We start from the raw sequence: 19,541 nt of genomic DNA on the forward strand, positions 1-19,541 counted from the left end.
GATGATAATGATGTTGATGAAAATGACAGCTATGTCTTTATTGATGAGGCTCTTTCTTACAGCTTGGCAAGGGTTTATCAAGATTTTCAAGAACTCCTCACGGGTGCACCAGAGAGCCAGCACCTTGGCCAGGTTTGGACAGAGCTCTGCACCTTGTCGCAACTCATGAACACCCTCCGGGTGCACCCCGAGGGGACTGCAGGTGAGGTGGGCTTCGGTGTTCTTACTGTCACTCGCCTCTCACTCGCCTTCTCGCCAGAGAGATTGAAGATACAGGAAGGAGTTCGGAGATTTGGTTGGAAAAGATACCAGAGGATGCAGGAAGGTATGGGACCTAGAGGCAGCATGAGGCTTACCTTGGCGAGAACTCCTCTTCCTGCCAGCCTTGAAGGTGGGAAGTTGGGAAGGAGGGCCGGAAAGGTCTCATCTCAGGTAAGTCCAGAGATAGGAGAATGCAGAGAGCGATGGTGCTCTGGGAAGTCTGAGGCCAGGTGAAGGGCTGGAAGCAGGGGGAGGAGTTTGTGGAGCATGGTAAAGGTGTGGAATACTTTCACAGAGTCCTAGAGAGTGAGCTACCCAGGACCGTGTGGAAGCAATGCCAAGTAGCAGTACGGAACCAGGGAGGTCAGAGCACATGCTTATCGTGACATAAATATGTACAGTTATCCTGTTTCTTCTGGCAATATTCAGCATCCCAGGCCCTGAGGCAGAGCAGGCGCAGAGTGGGGGGATGAAGGGCTGGGGGCTGGTAGGGAGGTGCCACAGAAAGTCCAGGAGGGTGGTGATTGGACTACATGGATCGGGTTCAGGCTGCATACGGATGGAGGAGAAGCCAGAAGTACTGCTGTTGCCCAGGGGAAAATGGAGGGGCAAGAGAATAGAGGTCTTGGAGGGCTCCATGACCCTGTTTAAGGACTGAGAAAATAGCAGGATGGAAAGATTGACAGATGTGGTCAGAATGTGAAATACGTGAATTCAGGATTTCAAAGGCATGCAGGACAGATAAAAACAAGCCCCCAGGTGTGGCCATGGTTGTTGAAGTGGAGCGGAGGTGAAGGTTAGGTGATGGGGAGGGCAAGGAAATGAGAGGCCACGCTGGCTGGACCCTGAGGTGGTGTGGGTAGGAGAGCCACTTGGAGGCCAGAAGCGTGAGGAGGAAGGGTGGGGGAGCTCCCTCTCCCATGCCCCTCCTCCCCAGGGGAAGAACTAGAAACAAGCAAAACCCAAACCCAGTAACCACTCTGACATCTCTTTTTAGAGCACAAGTGAATGTTGTGTGGTTGTCACATCCGCCATAGGCTCCTCTGTAGGTGGCCGGAGAGACTGGCCATGGCAGTGGCCTGGGCACCAGCTGGACCACATCCCCTTGCAGGGGCACATGAGCAGCTGGAAGAGAACAGGGCTGCCAGGACCCCAGGGGTCACTGCAGTCCTGGGAGTGGAAAAAATTTTTCAGGGGTGGGGCTCAGAGGCTGCGAAGGAAGTGGTTTGTTGCTGCTGGGAGATGTCTGCTCCTAGGATGGAGACGGGGAAGTGACTGTCAGGATGATCTTGGAGGATGACAAGGATGAGGAAGGGGACATCCAACAGGACAGGGGGGGCTGGATAGAAAAGCTTCTGCTCGGGGAGAATGGTACAAACCAACTCCCTAGGGCTCCTCACCCATGCAGCGCAGTCAGCGGATGTTTGGTGAGTGCCCACTGAGCCAGGCAGTGTGCCAGTCCCCGGGGACAGAGAGGTGGTCAGACCAGTGCCCTCCCCTGAGGGCTCCCTGGGCAGAAGTGGAAGGACCAAGTGGACAGTGACCACACCATGTGGGGGGCTGGTGGAGGGAAGCAGGGGGGCTTCAAAGAGCACAGGGGAGTCAGGAGGGGAAAGTTCTCCAAGGAGAACCTGATCCTCCTCCCGCTGGGCCACCTCCTCCCTTCTCTCCCCATTGGAGCGATAAAGGACACAGATATGATCAGATGACCGTTAAGATTGCTTCATTACATTCTAATTCTTTCAAAGGTAGTATACTTTATGTAGTAAAACCAGGTTACAAACTATCTTCTTCGTTGCTCGGAAGTTTACTAAGATTTTACTTAACTCAAGCTTAAAGGGCCTTGTGGGGTATGAGCACAGTCAGCGTTTTAATAGTGAGGGAAATCATGGGAAAGCACAAACAAGAAAGCACTTTTTTCCCCAAGGTTAAACAAGCGGATGAGAACTCGGGCTTATCCGACCGCTGGAATGACTGTCTACCCCACTCATCCAGCAGATACTTCATTTTGTTTTCTGATTGTCGGATGGAGTCCGGCTGGGAGGAAACAAAGGAAGTCATTGCAAACCACAATGTCTCTGTGGTCTTTCAAGCCTGTACATGAGAACCAAAATCACTCCTTCCCAGCCCGACGCAGGACTAGTTTTGAATCGGCGCAGGTGCTCCTTCTGCCGGCCTTCGGGCTGTCGGTGAACGTTCCCTTCAAGAGGGCAGCTTCGGGGCTCTGGGAAAACTGAGTCAGGGGAGGCCAGCCAAGGCTCTCCAAAGGACTTTGGGGGCCGAGAACACAGACTCTGCAGAACCCCTGACCTTGGTGGCCATGAGAGGGGAAAGGGGACCATCCCCAAGGAAAGAGACAGAGTCTCTGAAGGAATTCCAGGCCGGGGACTGAAGTCCACCGTCAGAACTGAAGACGGTTTCAGAGTCTGTCCCAGGGTCCCCTGGGGACCTTGCCGGCTCTGAGCATTGACTCCTCAGCCCAAAGCTGCAGTGGAGGGTTAAGCCTTTGAAAGCGAGGTGGGCGGCTGTACCTGGGGTGTGCTTTTGCCTATCAGTTCCCGGTCACCTGGGAAAGTATGCCAGTGGTGACCCAGGGCATTTTCCTTTCCTAGCAAACCTGTAGTACTGCATTCTCCGCAGAGGAGGATTAATGGTAAAAGACCAGCCGTGAAGCCCCCTCCCCACTCACCCCCAAGCAAGCTTTGCAGTCTCTCAATCATCTTGAAACGCTGTCTTCCCCTTAGCCTCACGCACACCTTCTCCTGGCTTCCCCCACCCCAGCCTCAGCTCCCCTGACCTCCATGGGCCTCAGCGGCCCCCTCCCCCAGCCTCTAATCTTCCCAGGGAAGAGAACAAGAAGAACCGCATTTTAAAGTACATTTATTTTTCTTTCCTCAGGCCCCCGGTTCACATTTCTCCCTCGGGAGTCTGGTGTAGCTGCTGTCTGGTATCGGCCATTGCTTACACTTTCGGCCCCACGCTCTCCGAACAGGGTGGCCCCGGCCCTCCTCAGGTGTGCTGAACCAGCACGCTCCTGCCCCTTCTCCCTAGGGCCACAGCAGCCCAGGCACCTAGCTGGGAAGCTGGACCAGGGCGAAATCACTCCCAGTTTCCCTTGTTTTGTCCCTTCTCCCCAGCAAGGTATTTGTATGTAAGGTCAGGTGAGGGAGTTAAAGAATAACGAAGAGTTACACAGTCAGATAGGGCCCTGACTCTCAGGTCAAGACAACAGATATTTATTGGGTGTCACCTGTCATTCCGCAGACATTTACCAAGGACCTGATTCCATGTCAGGCTCTAATGCTGGGTGTCAGATAGAGGTGACTTGGAGGGCTTACATCTCTGTGCCCAGCATTGCTAGGTATGATGGGGAGTATAATAAAAGCAGGATCCTTAGCTCCCTACTCTCAAGAGCCTCTGTGTGTGTGTGTGTATGTGTGTGTGTGTTCGGGGTTGCATTGCTGGAGGCCAGAGGATATAGTATAATGCTGTATATAAAGAAATGATTCGAAGATGAACAACCAAGCTGGTGCCCCAGGGGAAGAAAAAAGGAAGCTGGGTTTGGAAGATGACAGACATATGTTATTGAAAAGGAAAGAAGGCAAGAAGAAAATAAACCAGCCCCTCTCAGAACCATCCCCCTCTCTTGGGGGAATGCCCCCAATCCATGGTTTCAGTTATCTGTGGTCAACCACAGTCCAAAAATATTAAATGGAAAATTCCAGAAGTGAACAACTCATAAGTTTTAAATTGTGTGCCGTTCTGAGTAGCATGATGAAATCTTGGGCTAACCTACCCGGGATGGAAACCATTCCTTTGCCCAGGTATCCCACTTGTTAGTCACTTACTAGCTGTCTAGCTTAGCTTATCAGATCGACTATCGCAGTATCACAGTGCTTGTGTAAGAATAACTCTTATTTTATTTAATAATGGCCCCAAAGTGCAAGACCAGTGATGCTGGCAATTTGGATATTCTTTTACTGTGCCTAATTTATAAATTAAACTTCATCATAGGTACGTATGTATAAGAAAAAACATAGTATATATAGGGTCTGGTACTATCTGTAACCACTGTGGGGGGGGGACTCAGAATATATCCACTGAAGATAAAAGGGACTATTATATATTATAGTCAGGTTCCCCTAAAGGCTTTGGGTTTTTCCTAAGCAAAAGGTAGTGATACTGAGCTACCTGGCAGTACAACTCTAAGGGACATCCATCGTGGTGAGAGAGGCTGCTGTGTGGTGGAACCTCGGGGCTGGTTCCCCTGCCCCAGCTGCACGGGCAGGCCTGTGGCTGGCCCATCCCCTTTCAAGAGGAAATTATCAGCGACATCAATCTGGACAAGGCATGTACAAAGAAAGTCACAACTTGAACGTAAAGGGTGACTGTCAAGCACTTGGGGAGCTAGGCCTCTTGGCGGCCTGGGGAGAATTTGGGGAGGAAGAGCACTGTGGTGTTAGAGCCTGGAAGGAACAGGGGCATTTGGTGATTAAAGTTATTTAAAGAAGAACTAAGACATAAGCAGTCAGCCAGGCTCCCGGAGAAGTTGTGATGTAGAGATAACTGTTTTCATGCAACCCAAATGCTTTCCCTTAATGTTGAAATGATTTCATAAATATCTGGGCCCGTCCCCCTCTTCTCTGGCTCGTGCCTCATGAACTGTAGCAGTGGGCCAGCTTCAGAGTGAGTGTTGGCCCTGGAAGCAAGCAGAGAAGGTGGGTGTGCCTCCCCTGGGAGGGGTAAGAATAATATTAATGCAATCAGGTCAAGCATTTTTTTGAGCTGGGAGCTAATAAGCACTTTACCCTCCTTATCCCAAGTCACCCCACAACGATCCTAAGAGGTAGATGTGGAAAGTGCAGACAGAGAGGTTCAGTCACTTGCCCCAAGGTCACCGCAACTGTTAGAAGTCCTTTATGCCTCCTTATAAAGAAAATTCTGCTTCCAGTAGGTTTTGAGTGGAGCTGAAAGAATGTGACTGGGCTGATCAGGGCATGAAGCTGCAAGCCCAGGCAACAGGCCAATCCCCCTTTCCCCACTTGAAGATTTTCTTGTCCCAGACAGCCTGATCTCTCTTAGTACATGTCCATACCCTGAGCTTAGAGCCATAGCTGAGCTGACAGAAACACCAAGAAGGGTTCTCTACCCCATGACAATGGCACTAATTCTCCTCCTATTCTAGACTAGGCTTTCTCAGCCTTAGCACTATTGACCTTTTGAACCAGATAGTTCTTTGTTTTATCAGAGAAACGGGGTTGTCCTGTGCCTTGTGGGACGTTTGGTGGCATCCCTGGCCCCTACCCACTAGCATCGATACTTTCCCAGTTGTAACAACCAAAAATGTCTCCAGACATTGCCAAATATTTCCAGGGGGACAAAACTGCTCCTCACCCCACCCCATTGTCCAAGACCAACTCCACAAAGCATCCGATGACCACCACCCCGACCTAATTTTTTCCACCCTGTGTGCCTTCTCACTAAATTTGGCTCGTCTGCTCCAGCAGTAAATGCTGTGACTGCCACTGGCAGGGGCCCTGACTCTTAGGCGCTCCCAGGGAACCCAAAACAGGGCCTTCCTCTGATAGTCAAGTTAGAAATCAATTCTAGATGTTTTCCTTTCTTTGACCCATCTCCCCTCCGACACCCTGTTCTTTTTTCATTCGTACGCAGGAAGAGGAATACGAATACGGGATGTCCTAAAAGATGAGGAAACACTGTCACTGTTTCTCATAAAGAGCATTGGCCTGTCTGACTCAGTTGTCTACCTTCTGGTCAACTCCCAAGTCCGTCCAGAGCAGGTAGGTGGATGTCATTGGTCAGTGGTCCCTGGAGGGGAAGGGTGGGCACTGAGCCTGAGCCTGAGAAAGGCAAAGGAGACCTTGAGTTTCTTTTTTCCTTCTTGCTTTCACATTCAGAATCATTCAGATTCGTGCCGCACACTCAGGAGAATACCTGGGGTTCACTTGTGGTGATGAGCATTCCCATCGCAGGATTCTGGAGTGGCACAAATCCTGGCAGCCCTTAAAACATCTCAGAGTTTTATGACTGGAAGGAACCTTAGAGACCATGTGGCTCAAACTCCTTTTATAGTTGAGGAAACTGAGGTTTATTCATGTATTCACCAAACACCTAGAGATGTTTTAGGTACCAGAATACAGTGGGAACAATACGAGGAAACCCCTGACTCTGGGAGCTCATATTCCAGCGGGGACGACAGGCAATAATCAAGTAAGCCAAGGGCACTTACGTGCGTTTCCAGATTGTGAAAGGGGCTGTGAGGAAGGTCTAGCAGGGTCGGAGTTAGGGAGGGACTGGGGGCAGTTTTAAATTCAATGGGCAGGGAAGACCTTCCTGAGGGGGTGCTATTTGAGCAGATCTAACTGAAGAGAAGGCACCATGCAAATGCCTGTGAGAGGAGAGTTCCAGCCAAGAAAAAGGCAAAGCCAGGGTCTGAGTGTGCTGAGGTGGCCTTTGAGGTCACAGAGCCCGATAACGGCCGCAAGTAGAGCAGACCTCTGATTTCCTGGACCGTTTCTTCCCAGTGCCAGGCGAACTCCTTCTGTCCCCCCCAAATCTATTTTGTCTGTTTCATAATCTCCTGTATTTATTCAGAGTGTTTTGCCCACTAAAATATGACTTTCACATCTGTTAGCGCCTGCGCTACTCACATTAATCCCGAGATGGGTCACACAGATGGGGAGACTGACGTGCCTGGAGACCGACTGACTTGTGCACAGCTGTAGAGCTAGAATCGTCCGAGCTGGTGTGGAATCAGGTCTTCTCGTTCCTAGTCCCGTGCTCGTTCAGTGGTTCTCAGGGTCCAAGACCAATAGCCTCAGCAAGGACTGGGAGTAAATTCTCAGGCCCCATCGCAGACTGACCAGCGGTCTCTGCTTTAACAAGCTCTCCAGGTGGTTCTGATGGCTCAGGGATGAGAACCACTGCTCTAGTTCGGGGCCTCATGGGCTCATGGCCCAGCGTCCTGGGGGTGTGGATTCCTAGTGTGATGAACACGGTGAGAACGCATGGTAAGCAGGGGCCTTAGCACAGACGCCCCGCCTGGCTCTCCTGGCCAGGACCGCACCTCCTCTAGACTCCAGGGGAGACGGAGACGTAAATAGAGAATTTCAGGGCCTGTGTCAGTCCTGAGGCAAAGGTCTGCACAGGGTGCCGTCTGAGCCCAGAGAAGGGAGGGGACCCACCTGCCTGGCTGAGGTTGGCTCCTTTGAAGGGGGTTTTCAAGCTGGTTCCCAGCACAACAATAGAGAGGCCCATACCTGCTTTTCTGGCTTCTCAGACCCTGAGGTTTTCACTGAAACTAGACAAGGGGAGCTGAGGTTCAGCCCTGAGGCAGAGTGTCAGGGCCCTTGGAACCCGGCACCCCCAGTGCCCAGGTTTGGCCACAGTGCGCTCCTGGGGCGGCCCTTGGGGTCAGGCCTGGCTGCCCGGCCCTGCTTGGCTCCCCTCCCATCCCAATCCGGGGGCGGGGGGTGGGCAGCATCACTTGCTCACTTTCCCCTTTGCTTTCTCTTCAGCTCATAAAACTCAAGTCCTAGAAATGCCTGTGATGACTTCCAGTTGGTAATAAAAGGGAGATGGAGATAAGGGCAGGAATTTAGGGGAAATTTCTTTCCAGTTCCTCACCTACGTGACATTTGGGTTTCTAGTTGCTGTGCTGCTGGCATTAGGGCTGAGGCCTTCCTTGTGGGGAGAAGACAGGGCCTGGGCCACTGGGGTGTGCCTTTATTTACTGTTGCAGTTTCTGATTAGCTGATGCTTCCCTGATCAGCAGAACTCAGAGCTTAGGAAGGAGCCCAGCTCCTGCACTCCGGAGGCCGGTCGTGTGGACCCAGCTCCCTCCATGCCTCCGTGCCCACCCTGCTTGTTAGCCCGACTGCCTTGTGTGCCTTCCTCCTGATCTCTGTCTCGGTCTCCTTGACAGAACTGTCCATGGGAATTTTCCTCCATGACAGTAGTGCTCTCTCTGTGCTGTCTGTAGGGTAGCCACTAGCCACATGTGGCTGGTGGGCACTTGAGATGGGGCTAGTGCAGCTGAGGAACTGAATTTTTAAATGTTATTTAATTTTAATTATTTTAAATTTAAACAGCTACATGGGGCTTGCAGCTCTTTAACCGATCATCCTCATCGTACATGGAATTTCGTTCTTTACCATTAGGACTGGATATCCCTCTGCCTAGTGTCTGAGCACAGCTCCAAAGGGAATAGCATCACTCGTTCTCTCCCCATCAAGGGAGTGATTAGGCAATTAAAGTAATACGGTTCTCTGGTCCATCCCTCATCACACCTCTCACCCCCAGTCCTGGAACCTCCTGAACATTCTTCCAGGCCCAGCTCAAGTGTTGCCTCCTCAGTGAAACAGTTCATAAACCCTCCCTTCTTTGTCCTCCTCCCCCCCAATCTTAGCTCCCTAAGAGCTAACGGGTAATGGTTAAGCACAAGCTGTGTGTTCAAATCTCAGCAAGGTCACAAGGTTCACTGCAAGTTAATAAGCAATCTGTTTCCTTATTGCTAAAATGGAGATAATAAAAGTACCTATCATATACGGTGGTTGTGGGGGTTAAAAGAATTAATATCCGTGAAGCAATTAGAATAGTGCATGGCACATAATAAACACTCAATAAATACCAGCTACTTTTACTAGCAATTCTCAACACTCCCTCTTCTGCGCTCTGCTTTCACGACGTTCAGCCTAGCACCTCCTGCTGTTTAAATGCCTGCATTTCCAGCTAGCCTGGAAACTAGCCTAGCTAGTTTTGGGGAGGGCAGAAAATTCATCTTATTCTCGCTGTATCCCCAGTAACTCTCCTAGTCCCTCCAGAATGGGAACGCAGTGAATGAGCATTGAATGAATGAGTTACATTTTCATGGTGTCCCAGCTTTCTCCCTCGCCTGCTGTGTAACCTTCTCAAGTCACCTAACCCCTTTTCCATCACTTCCCTCCTCTGGAATATTAGAGGTTTGGACTCTAATGAGCTCATTAATTCCCTCCACCTCAAAATGTTTTAGACTCTGGGAATAGAGTTGGGGTGAGGTTTTGCCTGGAGATGAGAAGTAAGGTATGGACAAAACAGGAAGGCCCTGTTGGAATATGCACCCGGTTACAGGCCCCTGAGATTCACGGAGTCCGCATCCACTCAGCACCAGCTGCGACCTGGGCTTCATTTGTGTGGTCTGGACAGTTTCCATAGTGGGTAACAGAGACCCACCTGCTCCATTCTCCAGCCCAGAGGATTGTGTAGAAGGCATGGGACTGTGGAGGCCAGGGAAGTTCATGAAGCTGTTCTATTTATGGTATTTAGGGTTTTGTCCACTACTGGGAGTCCAGGACTCCAGGAAGCCAGTTACTGTGCTGGGTGGACAAGGGTCCTGGCCAGGGTTGAGGCCTCCTTGGCCTCTGGAGGCCATCATGGGGATTGTGCTCCACAGGAGCTTTCGGACGTGGGAGCTCCAGGGGTTAGCATCGTCAGATAAAATACAGGTGCCTGGTTAAATTTGAATTTTAGATAAACAACAAACAGTTTTTCAGCATGAGGATGTCCCATTTGGACTCTGTTTGGGACATACTTGTACCAAAAATTGTTCACTGTTTATCTGAAATTCAAATTTAACTGGGCATGCAGTATTTTTATTTGTTAAATCTGGTGAGACAGGAAGGCAGGGGTGGTCATTCACCATCACTCCAAATGCATTCTAGTCAGTCCCCCACCTCGGCTTCAGGAAGTAGGTCCTGATGGTACCTTAGCATCATGTGCTAAGAAGGGATGGCTTAAATTGTAAAATCTCTCTGCTAAAATGAGGCCTGGGAATATATTCGTTTTCTATGGCTGCTATAACAAATTACCACAAACTTAGTGGCTTAAAACAGTACAAATTTATTATTTTATGGTTCTAGAGGTCAGAATCTAAAAGTCAAGGAGCCAGCAGTGCTGTACTCCTTACTGAGGGAAGTAGAGGAAAATTCATTTTCTTGCCTTTTCTAGCTTCTAGAGACTGTCTACTTTCCTCGGCTGGTGGCCTCCCTTCATCTTCAAGGCAGACATTGTTTCTTCTGCTTCCCTCTTCCACATTTAAAGCACCCTTGTTATTACATTAGGCTCACCCAGATAATCCAAAATACTCTCCTTATTTTAAAGTCAGCTGATTGGCAACTTCAATTTCATCTGCAAGCTTAATTCCCCTTGCCGTGCCACGTGACGTATTCACAGGTTCTGTGGGTTAGGACATGGACATCTTTGCGCGGGCCAGTCTTCCTCTACTACAGGGAGGTTTCCAGTGTTGCTTTTCCTTTCTGCAGTTTGCTCATGGAGTCCCAGACCTAGTGCTGAAGGACATCGCCTGCAGTGAGGCCCTCCTGGAGCGCTTCCTAATCTTCCCCCAGCGCCGTGCGGCGCAGACAGTGCGTGATGCGTTGTGCTCCCTCTCCCAGGGCACCCTACAATGGATGGAGGACACCCTGTACGCCAACGTGGACTTCTTCAAGCTCTTCCATGTGGTAAGGGAGGTATCCAGCTGCCCGCCCCTTGGGGGGTAATTCCTGGAGGCAGTAGGTCCTGGTGGCAGGCCATCGGGGACTCACAAATTGACAGTCAGGGAAGGCACGAACCTGGTGTTCCAGACATTCCTTGTTCAAGACAAGACAAGACAGGCTCCAAAGGCCCGGGAATCAACTGATAGTATTTCCAGAGCCGTGGTCCAGACATCTAGGAGTCACCATTAGGATCGCCATTAGATATGTGCTGTGGCAGGTCTGGGTCCCCCCCAAATGTGGGATAAGCCCTCTTCACCACCTCTGGCAGTGTGGAAAGGAGGAGCTAGGTGATCGTGGAAAAATTGTTAACCTTTCCTGGCCCCATCACTCATCTACAAAACAAATATAATACTTTATAGAGTGGTAGAAAAGATACATTAAAAATATATGCAAAGCATTTAATAAATTTCAGTAAATGGGAGCTTCACATTCCTTTCTCTGGGTCTGCTCTTGACCCCAAAGTTTACTGTTTCTGGATTAAAAAAACAACAACAAAAAAAAACAAGAGAAAATGTCATAGAAAATTTCCAGAAATTTGGAAAGCCTGATCTAGCTCAATGCTGTGTTCAGAACTGCATCCCAGACAGACTTCTTGGGATCCAGTCATATCTTCTCTTTTGCTAGAAGGGTAAGATGAGAGGGAATTATATAAAGGAGGCATCGAGCATTGGCTCTCGTGCTTCAGAGTGTAGGAAAATCATCAAGGAAGCCGGTAAAAGATGCAAGTTCCACATTCCCACCCCCAGAGACTGATTCAGGAGACCTGGGCTGGGCCAGAATCTGCCCTGTTACCTTAGGTGATTCTGATGGAGGTCATCGTAGGCCACGCTTTAAGAAACACTCAAAATTAGAATTAGAATTTTCTAGCATTGAATTGTGTTTTCTCTTTTGCCTACGTTTTAATTTCTGGAACTATGTTTCGGAGAGTGTCAATCACTGAGAACATGGCAGAGGAATTTGTGTTTTGTCTTTTTACATTTGCTCTCTCAAGTCCCAGAAAACTTGCTCTAGCCTTGTCTTCAAAAGCAAGGTGAAGGCTTTTAAAAACAAAACAAAATAAAACAAGACCCACAGTTTCTGGCAGGGTTCACACTTCATCCCTTTCAGTGTGACTTTTCCTTGGAATGTTACTCCATAATTTCCCCAGCTCATCAGGGGGCCTCCAGAATGGGGTAAGAGGGGTCAGATCTATGGATGCCACCAGCCCCGAGAGCCAAGGGCCCCAGAGAAGGTCTCTGCAGGGAGATTAAAAAGTCATGCAGTTCAAACTTCTCTGTCCGAAGTTCCATGAGGAACCCGATTTTAGACACACTTCTTAGCTTGTTTTCAGAATCGGACAGGAGAGTGAGTAGGTGATAAAAATCCTTATTCTGAGCTGCTGAACACCCCCAGCACAGTGGGAGCCCAGTGCCTGCGTTTGCAGAGCTGTGGGAGCTTCCCTGGGTGCCTGGGATAGTGCAATCCTCTGGTCACTAGAAAACGGGCAGCGTCATGCATCTGTTTTTGCAGCACTTTGGCCACTGGTATAGTACATGTACCTTTGGGGCATGAAGACAGCCTGGATAATAGCAGGAGAAAGGGGAACCTGGGCAAAACTTTTCATTAGGGTCTGAACCCATAACTCAGGCTACTGGCTTCAGGATGTTTATTTATCAGATAGAAAAGACTAGACTGTCTTTCCTGCTGCCCTTACATACTGCTCTGGCAAGTGTTAGAGTTCAGAAACCAGAGGAGAATTTTGGCCAGTCACCCTCCCCAACCCAAGATGGACCCTAGGTACTCGCCCGTGTCCATGCACTCAAACCTGAATTGGGCCAGGCACTGTGCTGAGGCCAAGGGCCCAAACATGGCTTTCATGCCCTCACTAAATTCCCAGTTACCCTGAGACAGACAAACAGGCCATGTCACAGCACTGAGGCTTAGGACATTTGGCCCCTAGAGCAGTGGTACCCAGGCCTGGTTGCACACCGAGTCACCTGGGAGGCCCCCCACCTTCATCCCATAGATTCTGATTAGTTGCCTTTAGCATTTTTAAAAGCTTCCCAGATCATTCTAATGTCCAGCCACGGTTGAGAATCACTGACCTACAACATAGGAGTTTGATTTACAGTCTCAATTTCTGTAGACCAAGCCCAATAATAATAGTAATACCCAAACAGGCCTAAGGCTTCGAAGTACTTTGATTTGATCACCCCTAAGACCAGGATGCTATGCAGATGCATCCTCCCTGCTGTCCTCTTAACGAAGCCGGTGAGCGACCTCAGAGACTGCCAAGAGGAGCAAGTTCTGGCAGGAGACAGGCTTACGCAGGAGATAGTGTTGCTCCTACCTACCATCTTTTTTTTCCTGCTTGTCTCTGTATGGGAAGACCTAACCAGGACAGGACACATCGGCCCCAAGCAAAGAGGACAAACACCCTATGTGGTGCCCTTGAAATGTGCTTTTCCAGCTGACAAATGTACTGAGTGGCTAAACATTTGTTTTTAATTACTAAGAAGGAAACCTAAAAGGAATTGCAGGCAGTAAGATGGGATTTTTCCTTCTGTACCCATCCTATTGTGTTTTTAGTAAAATAGCCCTGAGGCAGACACAGAAAGGCTCAGGGCAGAGCCTCCCCGACCTTCTCAGAGGAGCATGGGCCAGGCGGGAGGCAGGGGCAGGGGCCTCTCTGGGACGAGTCTGTTGTTGCAGCTGGTTGGCGAGCAGCCATGCTTAGGTCCAGCGCTGGGAATGCTGTGCCTTCCGTTCTCCTGGGCTGTTTCTCACGCACACGTACACCAGCGTATAAATAAGGTTTTAGTAAATGCCAAGTTGGTGCTCACTAACAAATAGAGAGGGGCCATCTCAGCAAACCACCACACGGCTCCTGCCTCTGTCGTGTCAGGACCTGGGCGTGTGGGTGGAAGTGTAACCTCCAAACCAGACCGTGGAGCCAAGAGACTCAGAGAGGGGTGTTGGGGACTCAGCACCAACTGGGGCCAGCTGTGTTTTTCCTCAGCCCCTTGGAGATCAGAAGTGAGTGTTGTCATCCTCAAATAATCCAAATGCAGTACCCTCGCCGTACTCCACCCCACCCATCCCCATTTGTGCGCTCGCGCCTGCGTGCCTGCACATGCACACGCACACACACTGGATGGCCAGTGACCTAGGTGGGCTGGGACGAAAACAGCAGCCAGCTGGCTGGATTTTCTCCAAGGAGGTTTAGCGCCTCTTGGTTTCATCTGGGTTGAGACAGTTTGAAAGAGCTTGTCTTCACCTGTGACCTTTTTGGGCTTAACACCCCCAGCTTGAAACGCCACAGCTCAGACCTGGGTCCAAGGTACTGTGGCTGCCAACACTACCTGAAACGTTTCACACCTCATAAAAAATGGTGTGTCAGTTTCGGGTGAGGGGTTGGGCCATTTCCCATCTGATTTGGCCCAAGGCGTGCGTGGCCCTCCCCCTCCTCCCCCTCCTCCCCCTCCTCCCCCTCCTCCCTCTGCGATCCTTCCTGTTTTCTCTCCGACTCTGGTGCACAGCTTTGAAATCTTGCTGAGAAGCGAATCTGTCCCTTCGGCTCTGCATGTTTATTTGTGGAAGTTCGGCGGGGAACTGAGGAGGTGCCAGGACCTGCCACATTGCTGGGAAATCTGCGTTCCCTCCCTTCCCCCTTCTCAATGGATGTTGATAGAGGAAATTTGGCCTCCCCGGCATTTTGGCCCATGGTTTTCCCCTTTGCAGTTGCTTCCAGTGTGACATGATTCAGCTTTCTTTCCTTTCCCTCAACTCCTACTCAGTCAAGGTTTTTACTTTTCTGACTTCATTTTCCCCGTGTCTTTGTGACTGTGGGGTGGCTGAACATTGAGTTCCGCAGAAGAAAGGCCGGTCTTGGGGGTGCTTGCTACATGCTCTTTTCAATGTCCTGCTTTGTTCTTGGCTCTACTCCCTAAATTCCTGAATCATTGGGAATAAATGTGGGTGGAGTGCCCCTGCCCAGTGCGAGCTGGCCATGGTTTCTGCTCACTTGGATCATTCGTTGCAGTTTGTTAAAGTTCAACTATGCGTTTCAGTTTTCAGGTGATATTGCTGCGTCAAAATTCTCTGGAAAGGCCCCATGTCTCCAGGATTTTACCATGAGGTCCCATTAATGACTTAATTTCATGATCTCTCTCCCTTCCGATTTCTGAATCTTTGGACTGTCAACTTTCTCCCACTTCTGTGTGGGGGGTTTAGGGAGGGAAGAGGAGAAAGGAGTGGTATCCAGTGCCAGCAGTGTGGAGGGAGGTGCAGCAGGGCTGCTGAGCGAAAGCAAAACCAAGTCAGCAGATAGGATTTTTTTGTTTTTTGAAAATTATTAAGCCACAGCAAGTATAGTTAATTTACAGCATTAGTATTTGTTCTTCCTACATCTACAAAATTATGTGTCTATTATATTTCAAAATTTTGGTGAACTGATTTTGATAAGGAAGAAATAAAAAGGAAATAGAAGAGAGGAACATTAATGTACATTAAATATATATTAGGCCCATGGGCTTGATTGCCATTGGCCTGCCTCGGTTTCTTTTAGACTCCAGGCATGAATAGGCTAGGGCTTATTTTCATGCCAGATCAGATGCTGTTTTATGAATTTAAAAAGAAAATAAGACTGAGAGGTCAAAACTAAAGTCGCTTAGAACACAAACAGGCCCCTACAAAGACTGCTTCTAGGATAATGGGTCCTGGGGTTCTGGCCTTTATTCAGTAGCTGTAGATTGAGCACCAACATGTGAGGCATCCGGTTTTCTCCAAGGTAAACTGGTTTAAAGAAGGATTTTGGCCTCTGACATTTCTTATCTCTCCAGAACAGTAGTTCTTAATCTTTTTATGGATTAGAACTGCCTTTGAGAACCTGACAACAGCTCTAAACCTTTTCCCTAGAGAAATGTAAGTTCACACAGACACACAGAGGGTGGGGCTCTTGGAGCCTCTGAAGTCAGACCCCAAGTTAAGAGCTTTTGCGTTAAAATTTCTTTCCTACTTACCATTAATATATGTCCTTTCCTAAAGGCTCTCAATATAGCCACAGATTCTTCCTTAACTCTCCTTATGAAGTAATCAGCTTCTCCCCTGAGCACAGGACCCAGTAGTGAGAGGACCAGAGGGTGGGCAGCCAGCTGGGGCCCACAGAGATCTCCTGGTGGTCAGGGACTGGGTCCTGGATCTGCACTGGCTCCTTTCTTGCTGTCATTTAAAAGGAACTCAGCCGCTCCATCTGTAAAATTGAGATAGCAAAACCTATTCCATGTATCTCATGGGATCCAGTGGTGAAATTCACATTAGAGAAGAGTTGGAAAAGTGCTTTGAAACAGAAAGCATTTTTACTCTTACAAAAACTAGAATGCAGCTGCTTTGTGGAAGGCCCCACTGTGCCCCGCCCCCATTGCTCCACTCCCAGAAGCATCCTCCTCAAACACTTACGTGGGACATTCTCCTTCCTCCGACCCTCAGACTAGTAAGAGGTCTATCTCATAGGGTCGTCTTTTGACTTCCCATAGATTCCAAAACCAATTTTGCTTTCATCAACCACAAATACCAAGACTGAAGTCACCTCAGAGAGAAAAAGGCCCAGTTTCTGTTGAGCCAAAAAAAGTCCCATAACTTGTCTGTTCAAGAGCCCACCCTCTTGTTCAGACTCTCTGCCCCCTCCAGTCCTGGGAAACAGCATGTCTCTGTGACCTCTCCCGGTAGAGACAGTTTGGCATTTCCCCCCTGCTCTGAGTGATTTAGTCTGAATTCTCCACTCATGACGCATTTCCTGGTACTCAGGGTGTCCCCTCCTGGTTGCCCCCTCACCACTGAAGCTGGCTTCCTCTCTTTTCATCTGATGCTTCACAACTGTCAGGTTGCAGCAAACATGCTTCAAATCTACATTCCTCCAGTTGCCTAGCAACAACTTCCCTACCGGATAAATCTGGATTTCCTGTAGCGGCCCACAATTAAACACAGTGGGCCCCTCACTGTCTGCCCACCGTTTCATCTGTTCTTCACCTCTGTCTGGGTGCTTCAAAGGCAGCAGCTCATCCCTTACTCCAGAGCCTTCCACCAGCTCCCAGAGGCCACATTATCCCTATAAAGACACTTTTAAACCAAGGCTACCTATTTACCCTTGTGTTAGATAGATCCTCAACTTAGAAATCAATACTGTTTTCCAGATGGCCTTCTTTGAATCAGAGAAAGTAAAAAAAAAATTTCAACTCATAAAACATTCCTTTTGTGTGCTGGCAGAGTGACATCTGTTTGATTAACCCATTGGATCCAAAGCATCAGCAAGAATTGCTCAAATAAGACTTTTTTAGTAGCTAATATGCCTTATTCTGCCTTAAGAAAAAATATTACACAGTCCCAAAGGACAGACATGTATCTTGTCCCTTGGGAACCCAGAGACCACCTCATGTAGCCAGAATCTTCTTGGCTACTGGCTAGGACCTTGTATCCATTTCTTAAGTACTGGATCAAGGCCCAGGGACCCCTCAAATCAACCATAGCTGATGGGAGATGATAGAGACATACCTTTTCAAGAGCCCTATTTGTATATCCAACCTTCCTTCCTTACAAGGTCTAATCAGACCTTGAACTTGGGTTGGCAGTGCTGAGGCCAGTCGTGACATGGAAGGGTTACCTGTTGTTTGGGAAATTAAGAGAACTTATTTGGCATAGGAAGCAGTGGTGTGTGTGTGTGTGTGTGTGTGTGTGTGTGTGTGTGTGTGTGTGTGCATGCGTGTGTGTGAGTGATGATATTTGCCATTTTGGTCTGTGACCTTTTTTCCAGAAATGGTTTCACATTTCCATTCAAATAAATTTACAGTCCCTTCCGGTTCTTTTGGCAGGAACAGTCCATGTGAATTTGAATAGATAACAGGAGAGGGAGCCCTGGGAAACTTATTTTATAATTTATGGCAACATCAGTCAGACAATTGGTGACCAGATACGTATGAAGTGTTCCCTGGGGGGACGGGCACTGTTCTGAGATGTAGTTGGTATCTAAAATGAAAGTGTGAGTATAAGACCTTCATTATTTACCATCTCCACTGGAAAGAGCTAGGAAAGGCATTGCAGCTATGGTACCTGGCACTCAGTAAATATTTGTATAATGAATATTATTAAATTATTAACAAGACTGAAAAAGAAAATGGTAACCAGACACACAAATGCATCTCAAGCAGTTGTTCCTCCTGTTCCCTCTTCCCCAAATTTCTGGTTTTGTTCTTGTCTGGCTGTCTCTCCAGTCTCTCTTGCCATCTCTCCTTACATTCCTCCCTCCACCTGGAATTCCTGGTCCTCCCGTTCTGTCCATAATTACTGCCCTCATCCTCATGATCATCACCTTCTCTTCTTTCAAACATTAGCCAAGTGTCACCTTCCCCGTCCCCAGGTGAAACTGACCACCCCCTTCCGGTAAGTCACCATCATACCTTGTAAAAACATCTCTCATGAAATGTAAAATCACAATAGACTCCGTCTCTTTTCCACTAGAGTATATTTCTTTTCTCATTAATTAATACAACACATATTTATGGAGCATTTACTGTGTACCATACCCTGAAGATACAAAAACAAAATAAAGCATATTCTTATGCTTAATGAGTTTACAGTGTAGTAGAAAGACAAATATCTTAAAAAATAATAGCAAACCAATATAAAAGTGATAAATAAATGCACTGAAGATTATAGGAGCAGCTAGGAGGGGCATCTACCCCATGGAGAAGGAGGGCAGGAAGAGCATGACGGTGGGGGAAAGAAGGCTTTCTGGAGAGGGTGAGGTGATTTCACATGAGTTGACTATGGCCAGTAGGGGTAGGGTGAGGATGGGGTGGAATGGGGGAGGTTGGCTGTCTTATCTATTAGGCCCTAAAATGATAGGCATAGTATCTAAGGGAAAAAGGGTTTGCAGAGGCCTACAAAAATGTTTAAGAATTGAAAATTAAAAATTATGGCTCTGAAATACAAAGAAAAAGCTTTAGAATTAAAATTAATAAACATTAAATTGAATGTTTAAGAAACGTAATATTATTCAGCTTTCTGGTTAAATTTAATATTCATGAAATTTTAAATTAAAAAAGCTGTTTTATAGTTCAGGTTTTCTCTCTTTACAAACATTCCTAAGTATTTGCAATTATTGCTGAGAAATTGTACCAGATCATTGATTTAACGAGTTAGTCAAGGTCAAATAATTTCAAAAGCAAATTAAGAACCTTAAAAAATTATCTATCTATCTATCTACCTATCTATATCAATATATAGATATAGGTACATATAGCTATAGATAGATACACAGGTGCTTTTAATGTGTTGAATTTGAGGCAGGATGGAATTTTAAGGACAGAGTGTGCCTAGAGCCTATGGAGATGAAGGAGAGGGGATAGAAAGAAGATGTCCACTTAGGCAAAACATAGGCATGGATAATCTCCAGCCCACAGTCAAGTGAGGAAAACAGACAACAAACTCACAAAGAAGAGAAAGTAATTAAAAGGGATAGGAGCTGTGACTGATTGATTGCAGTCCAATCTCTCTGGACACATGAGTGTGACAGTTGCTTATTTTCTGTGCCTCTGGGTTTCTAGTCCCTCTAGGTACCTCCCATTGTCTAGGACCCTGGTTGTTTTTCTCTGCACAGCTTCTTTAGACTCCATTCCTTGATTCCAGCTTCTTCCTAAGGCGGTCTTTCAGATATCTCTTTGCTCCCCTCTCTGCAATCTGAAGGCTCATCCT

General features: G+C 48.1%; 1 protein-coding gene across 1 annotated transcript in view; it reads left to right on the forward strand.

Annotated features, from left to right (window-relative positions):
• ABCA4 (ATP binding cassette subfamily A member 4) overlaps nucleotides 1-19,541 on the forward strand; it is a 135,115-nt gene that overhangs the window by 11,936 nt on the left and 103,638 nt on the right. The window contains 3 exon segments of the mRNA XM_089919409.1: nucleotides 63-202; nucleotides 5,935-6,062; nucleotides 10,581-10,778. Of these exon segments, the coding sequence (XP_089775535.1) occupies nucleotides 63-202; nucleotides 5,935-6,062; nucleotides 10,581-10,778 (466 nt within the window).

Source organism: Delphinapterus leucas, chromosome 1, assembly GCF_059928025.1.
Source record: "Delphinapterus leucas isolate spDelLeu-1000000601 "Yukka" chromosome 1, BTC_Dleu_Yukka2, whole genome shotgun sequence".
Lineage (NCBI taxonomy): Eukaryota > Metazoa > Chordata > Mammalia > Artiodactyla > Monodontidae > Delphinapterus > Delphinapterus leucas.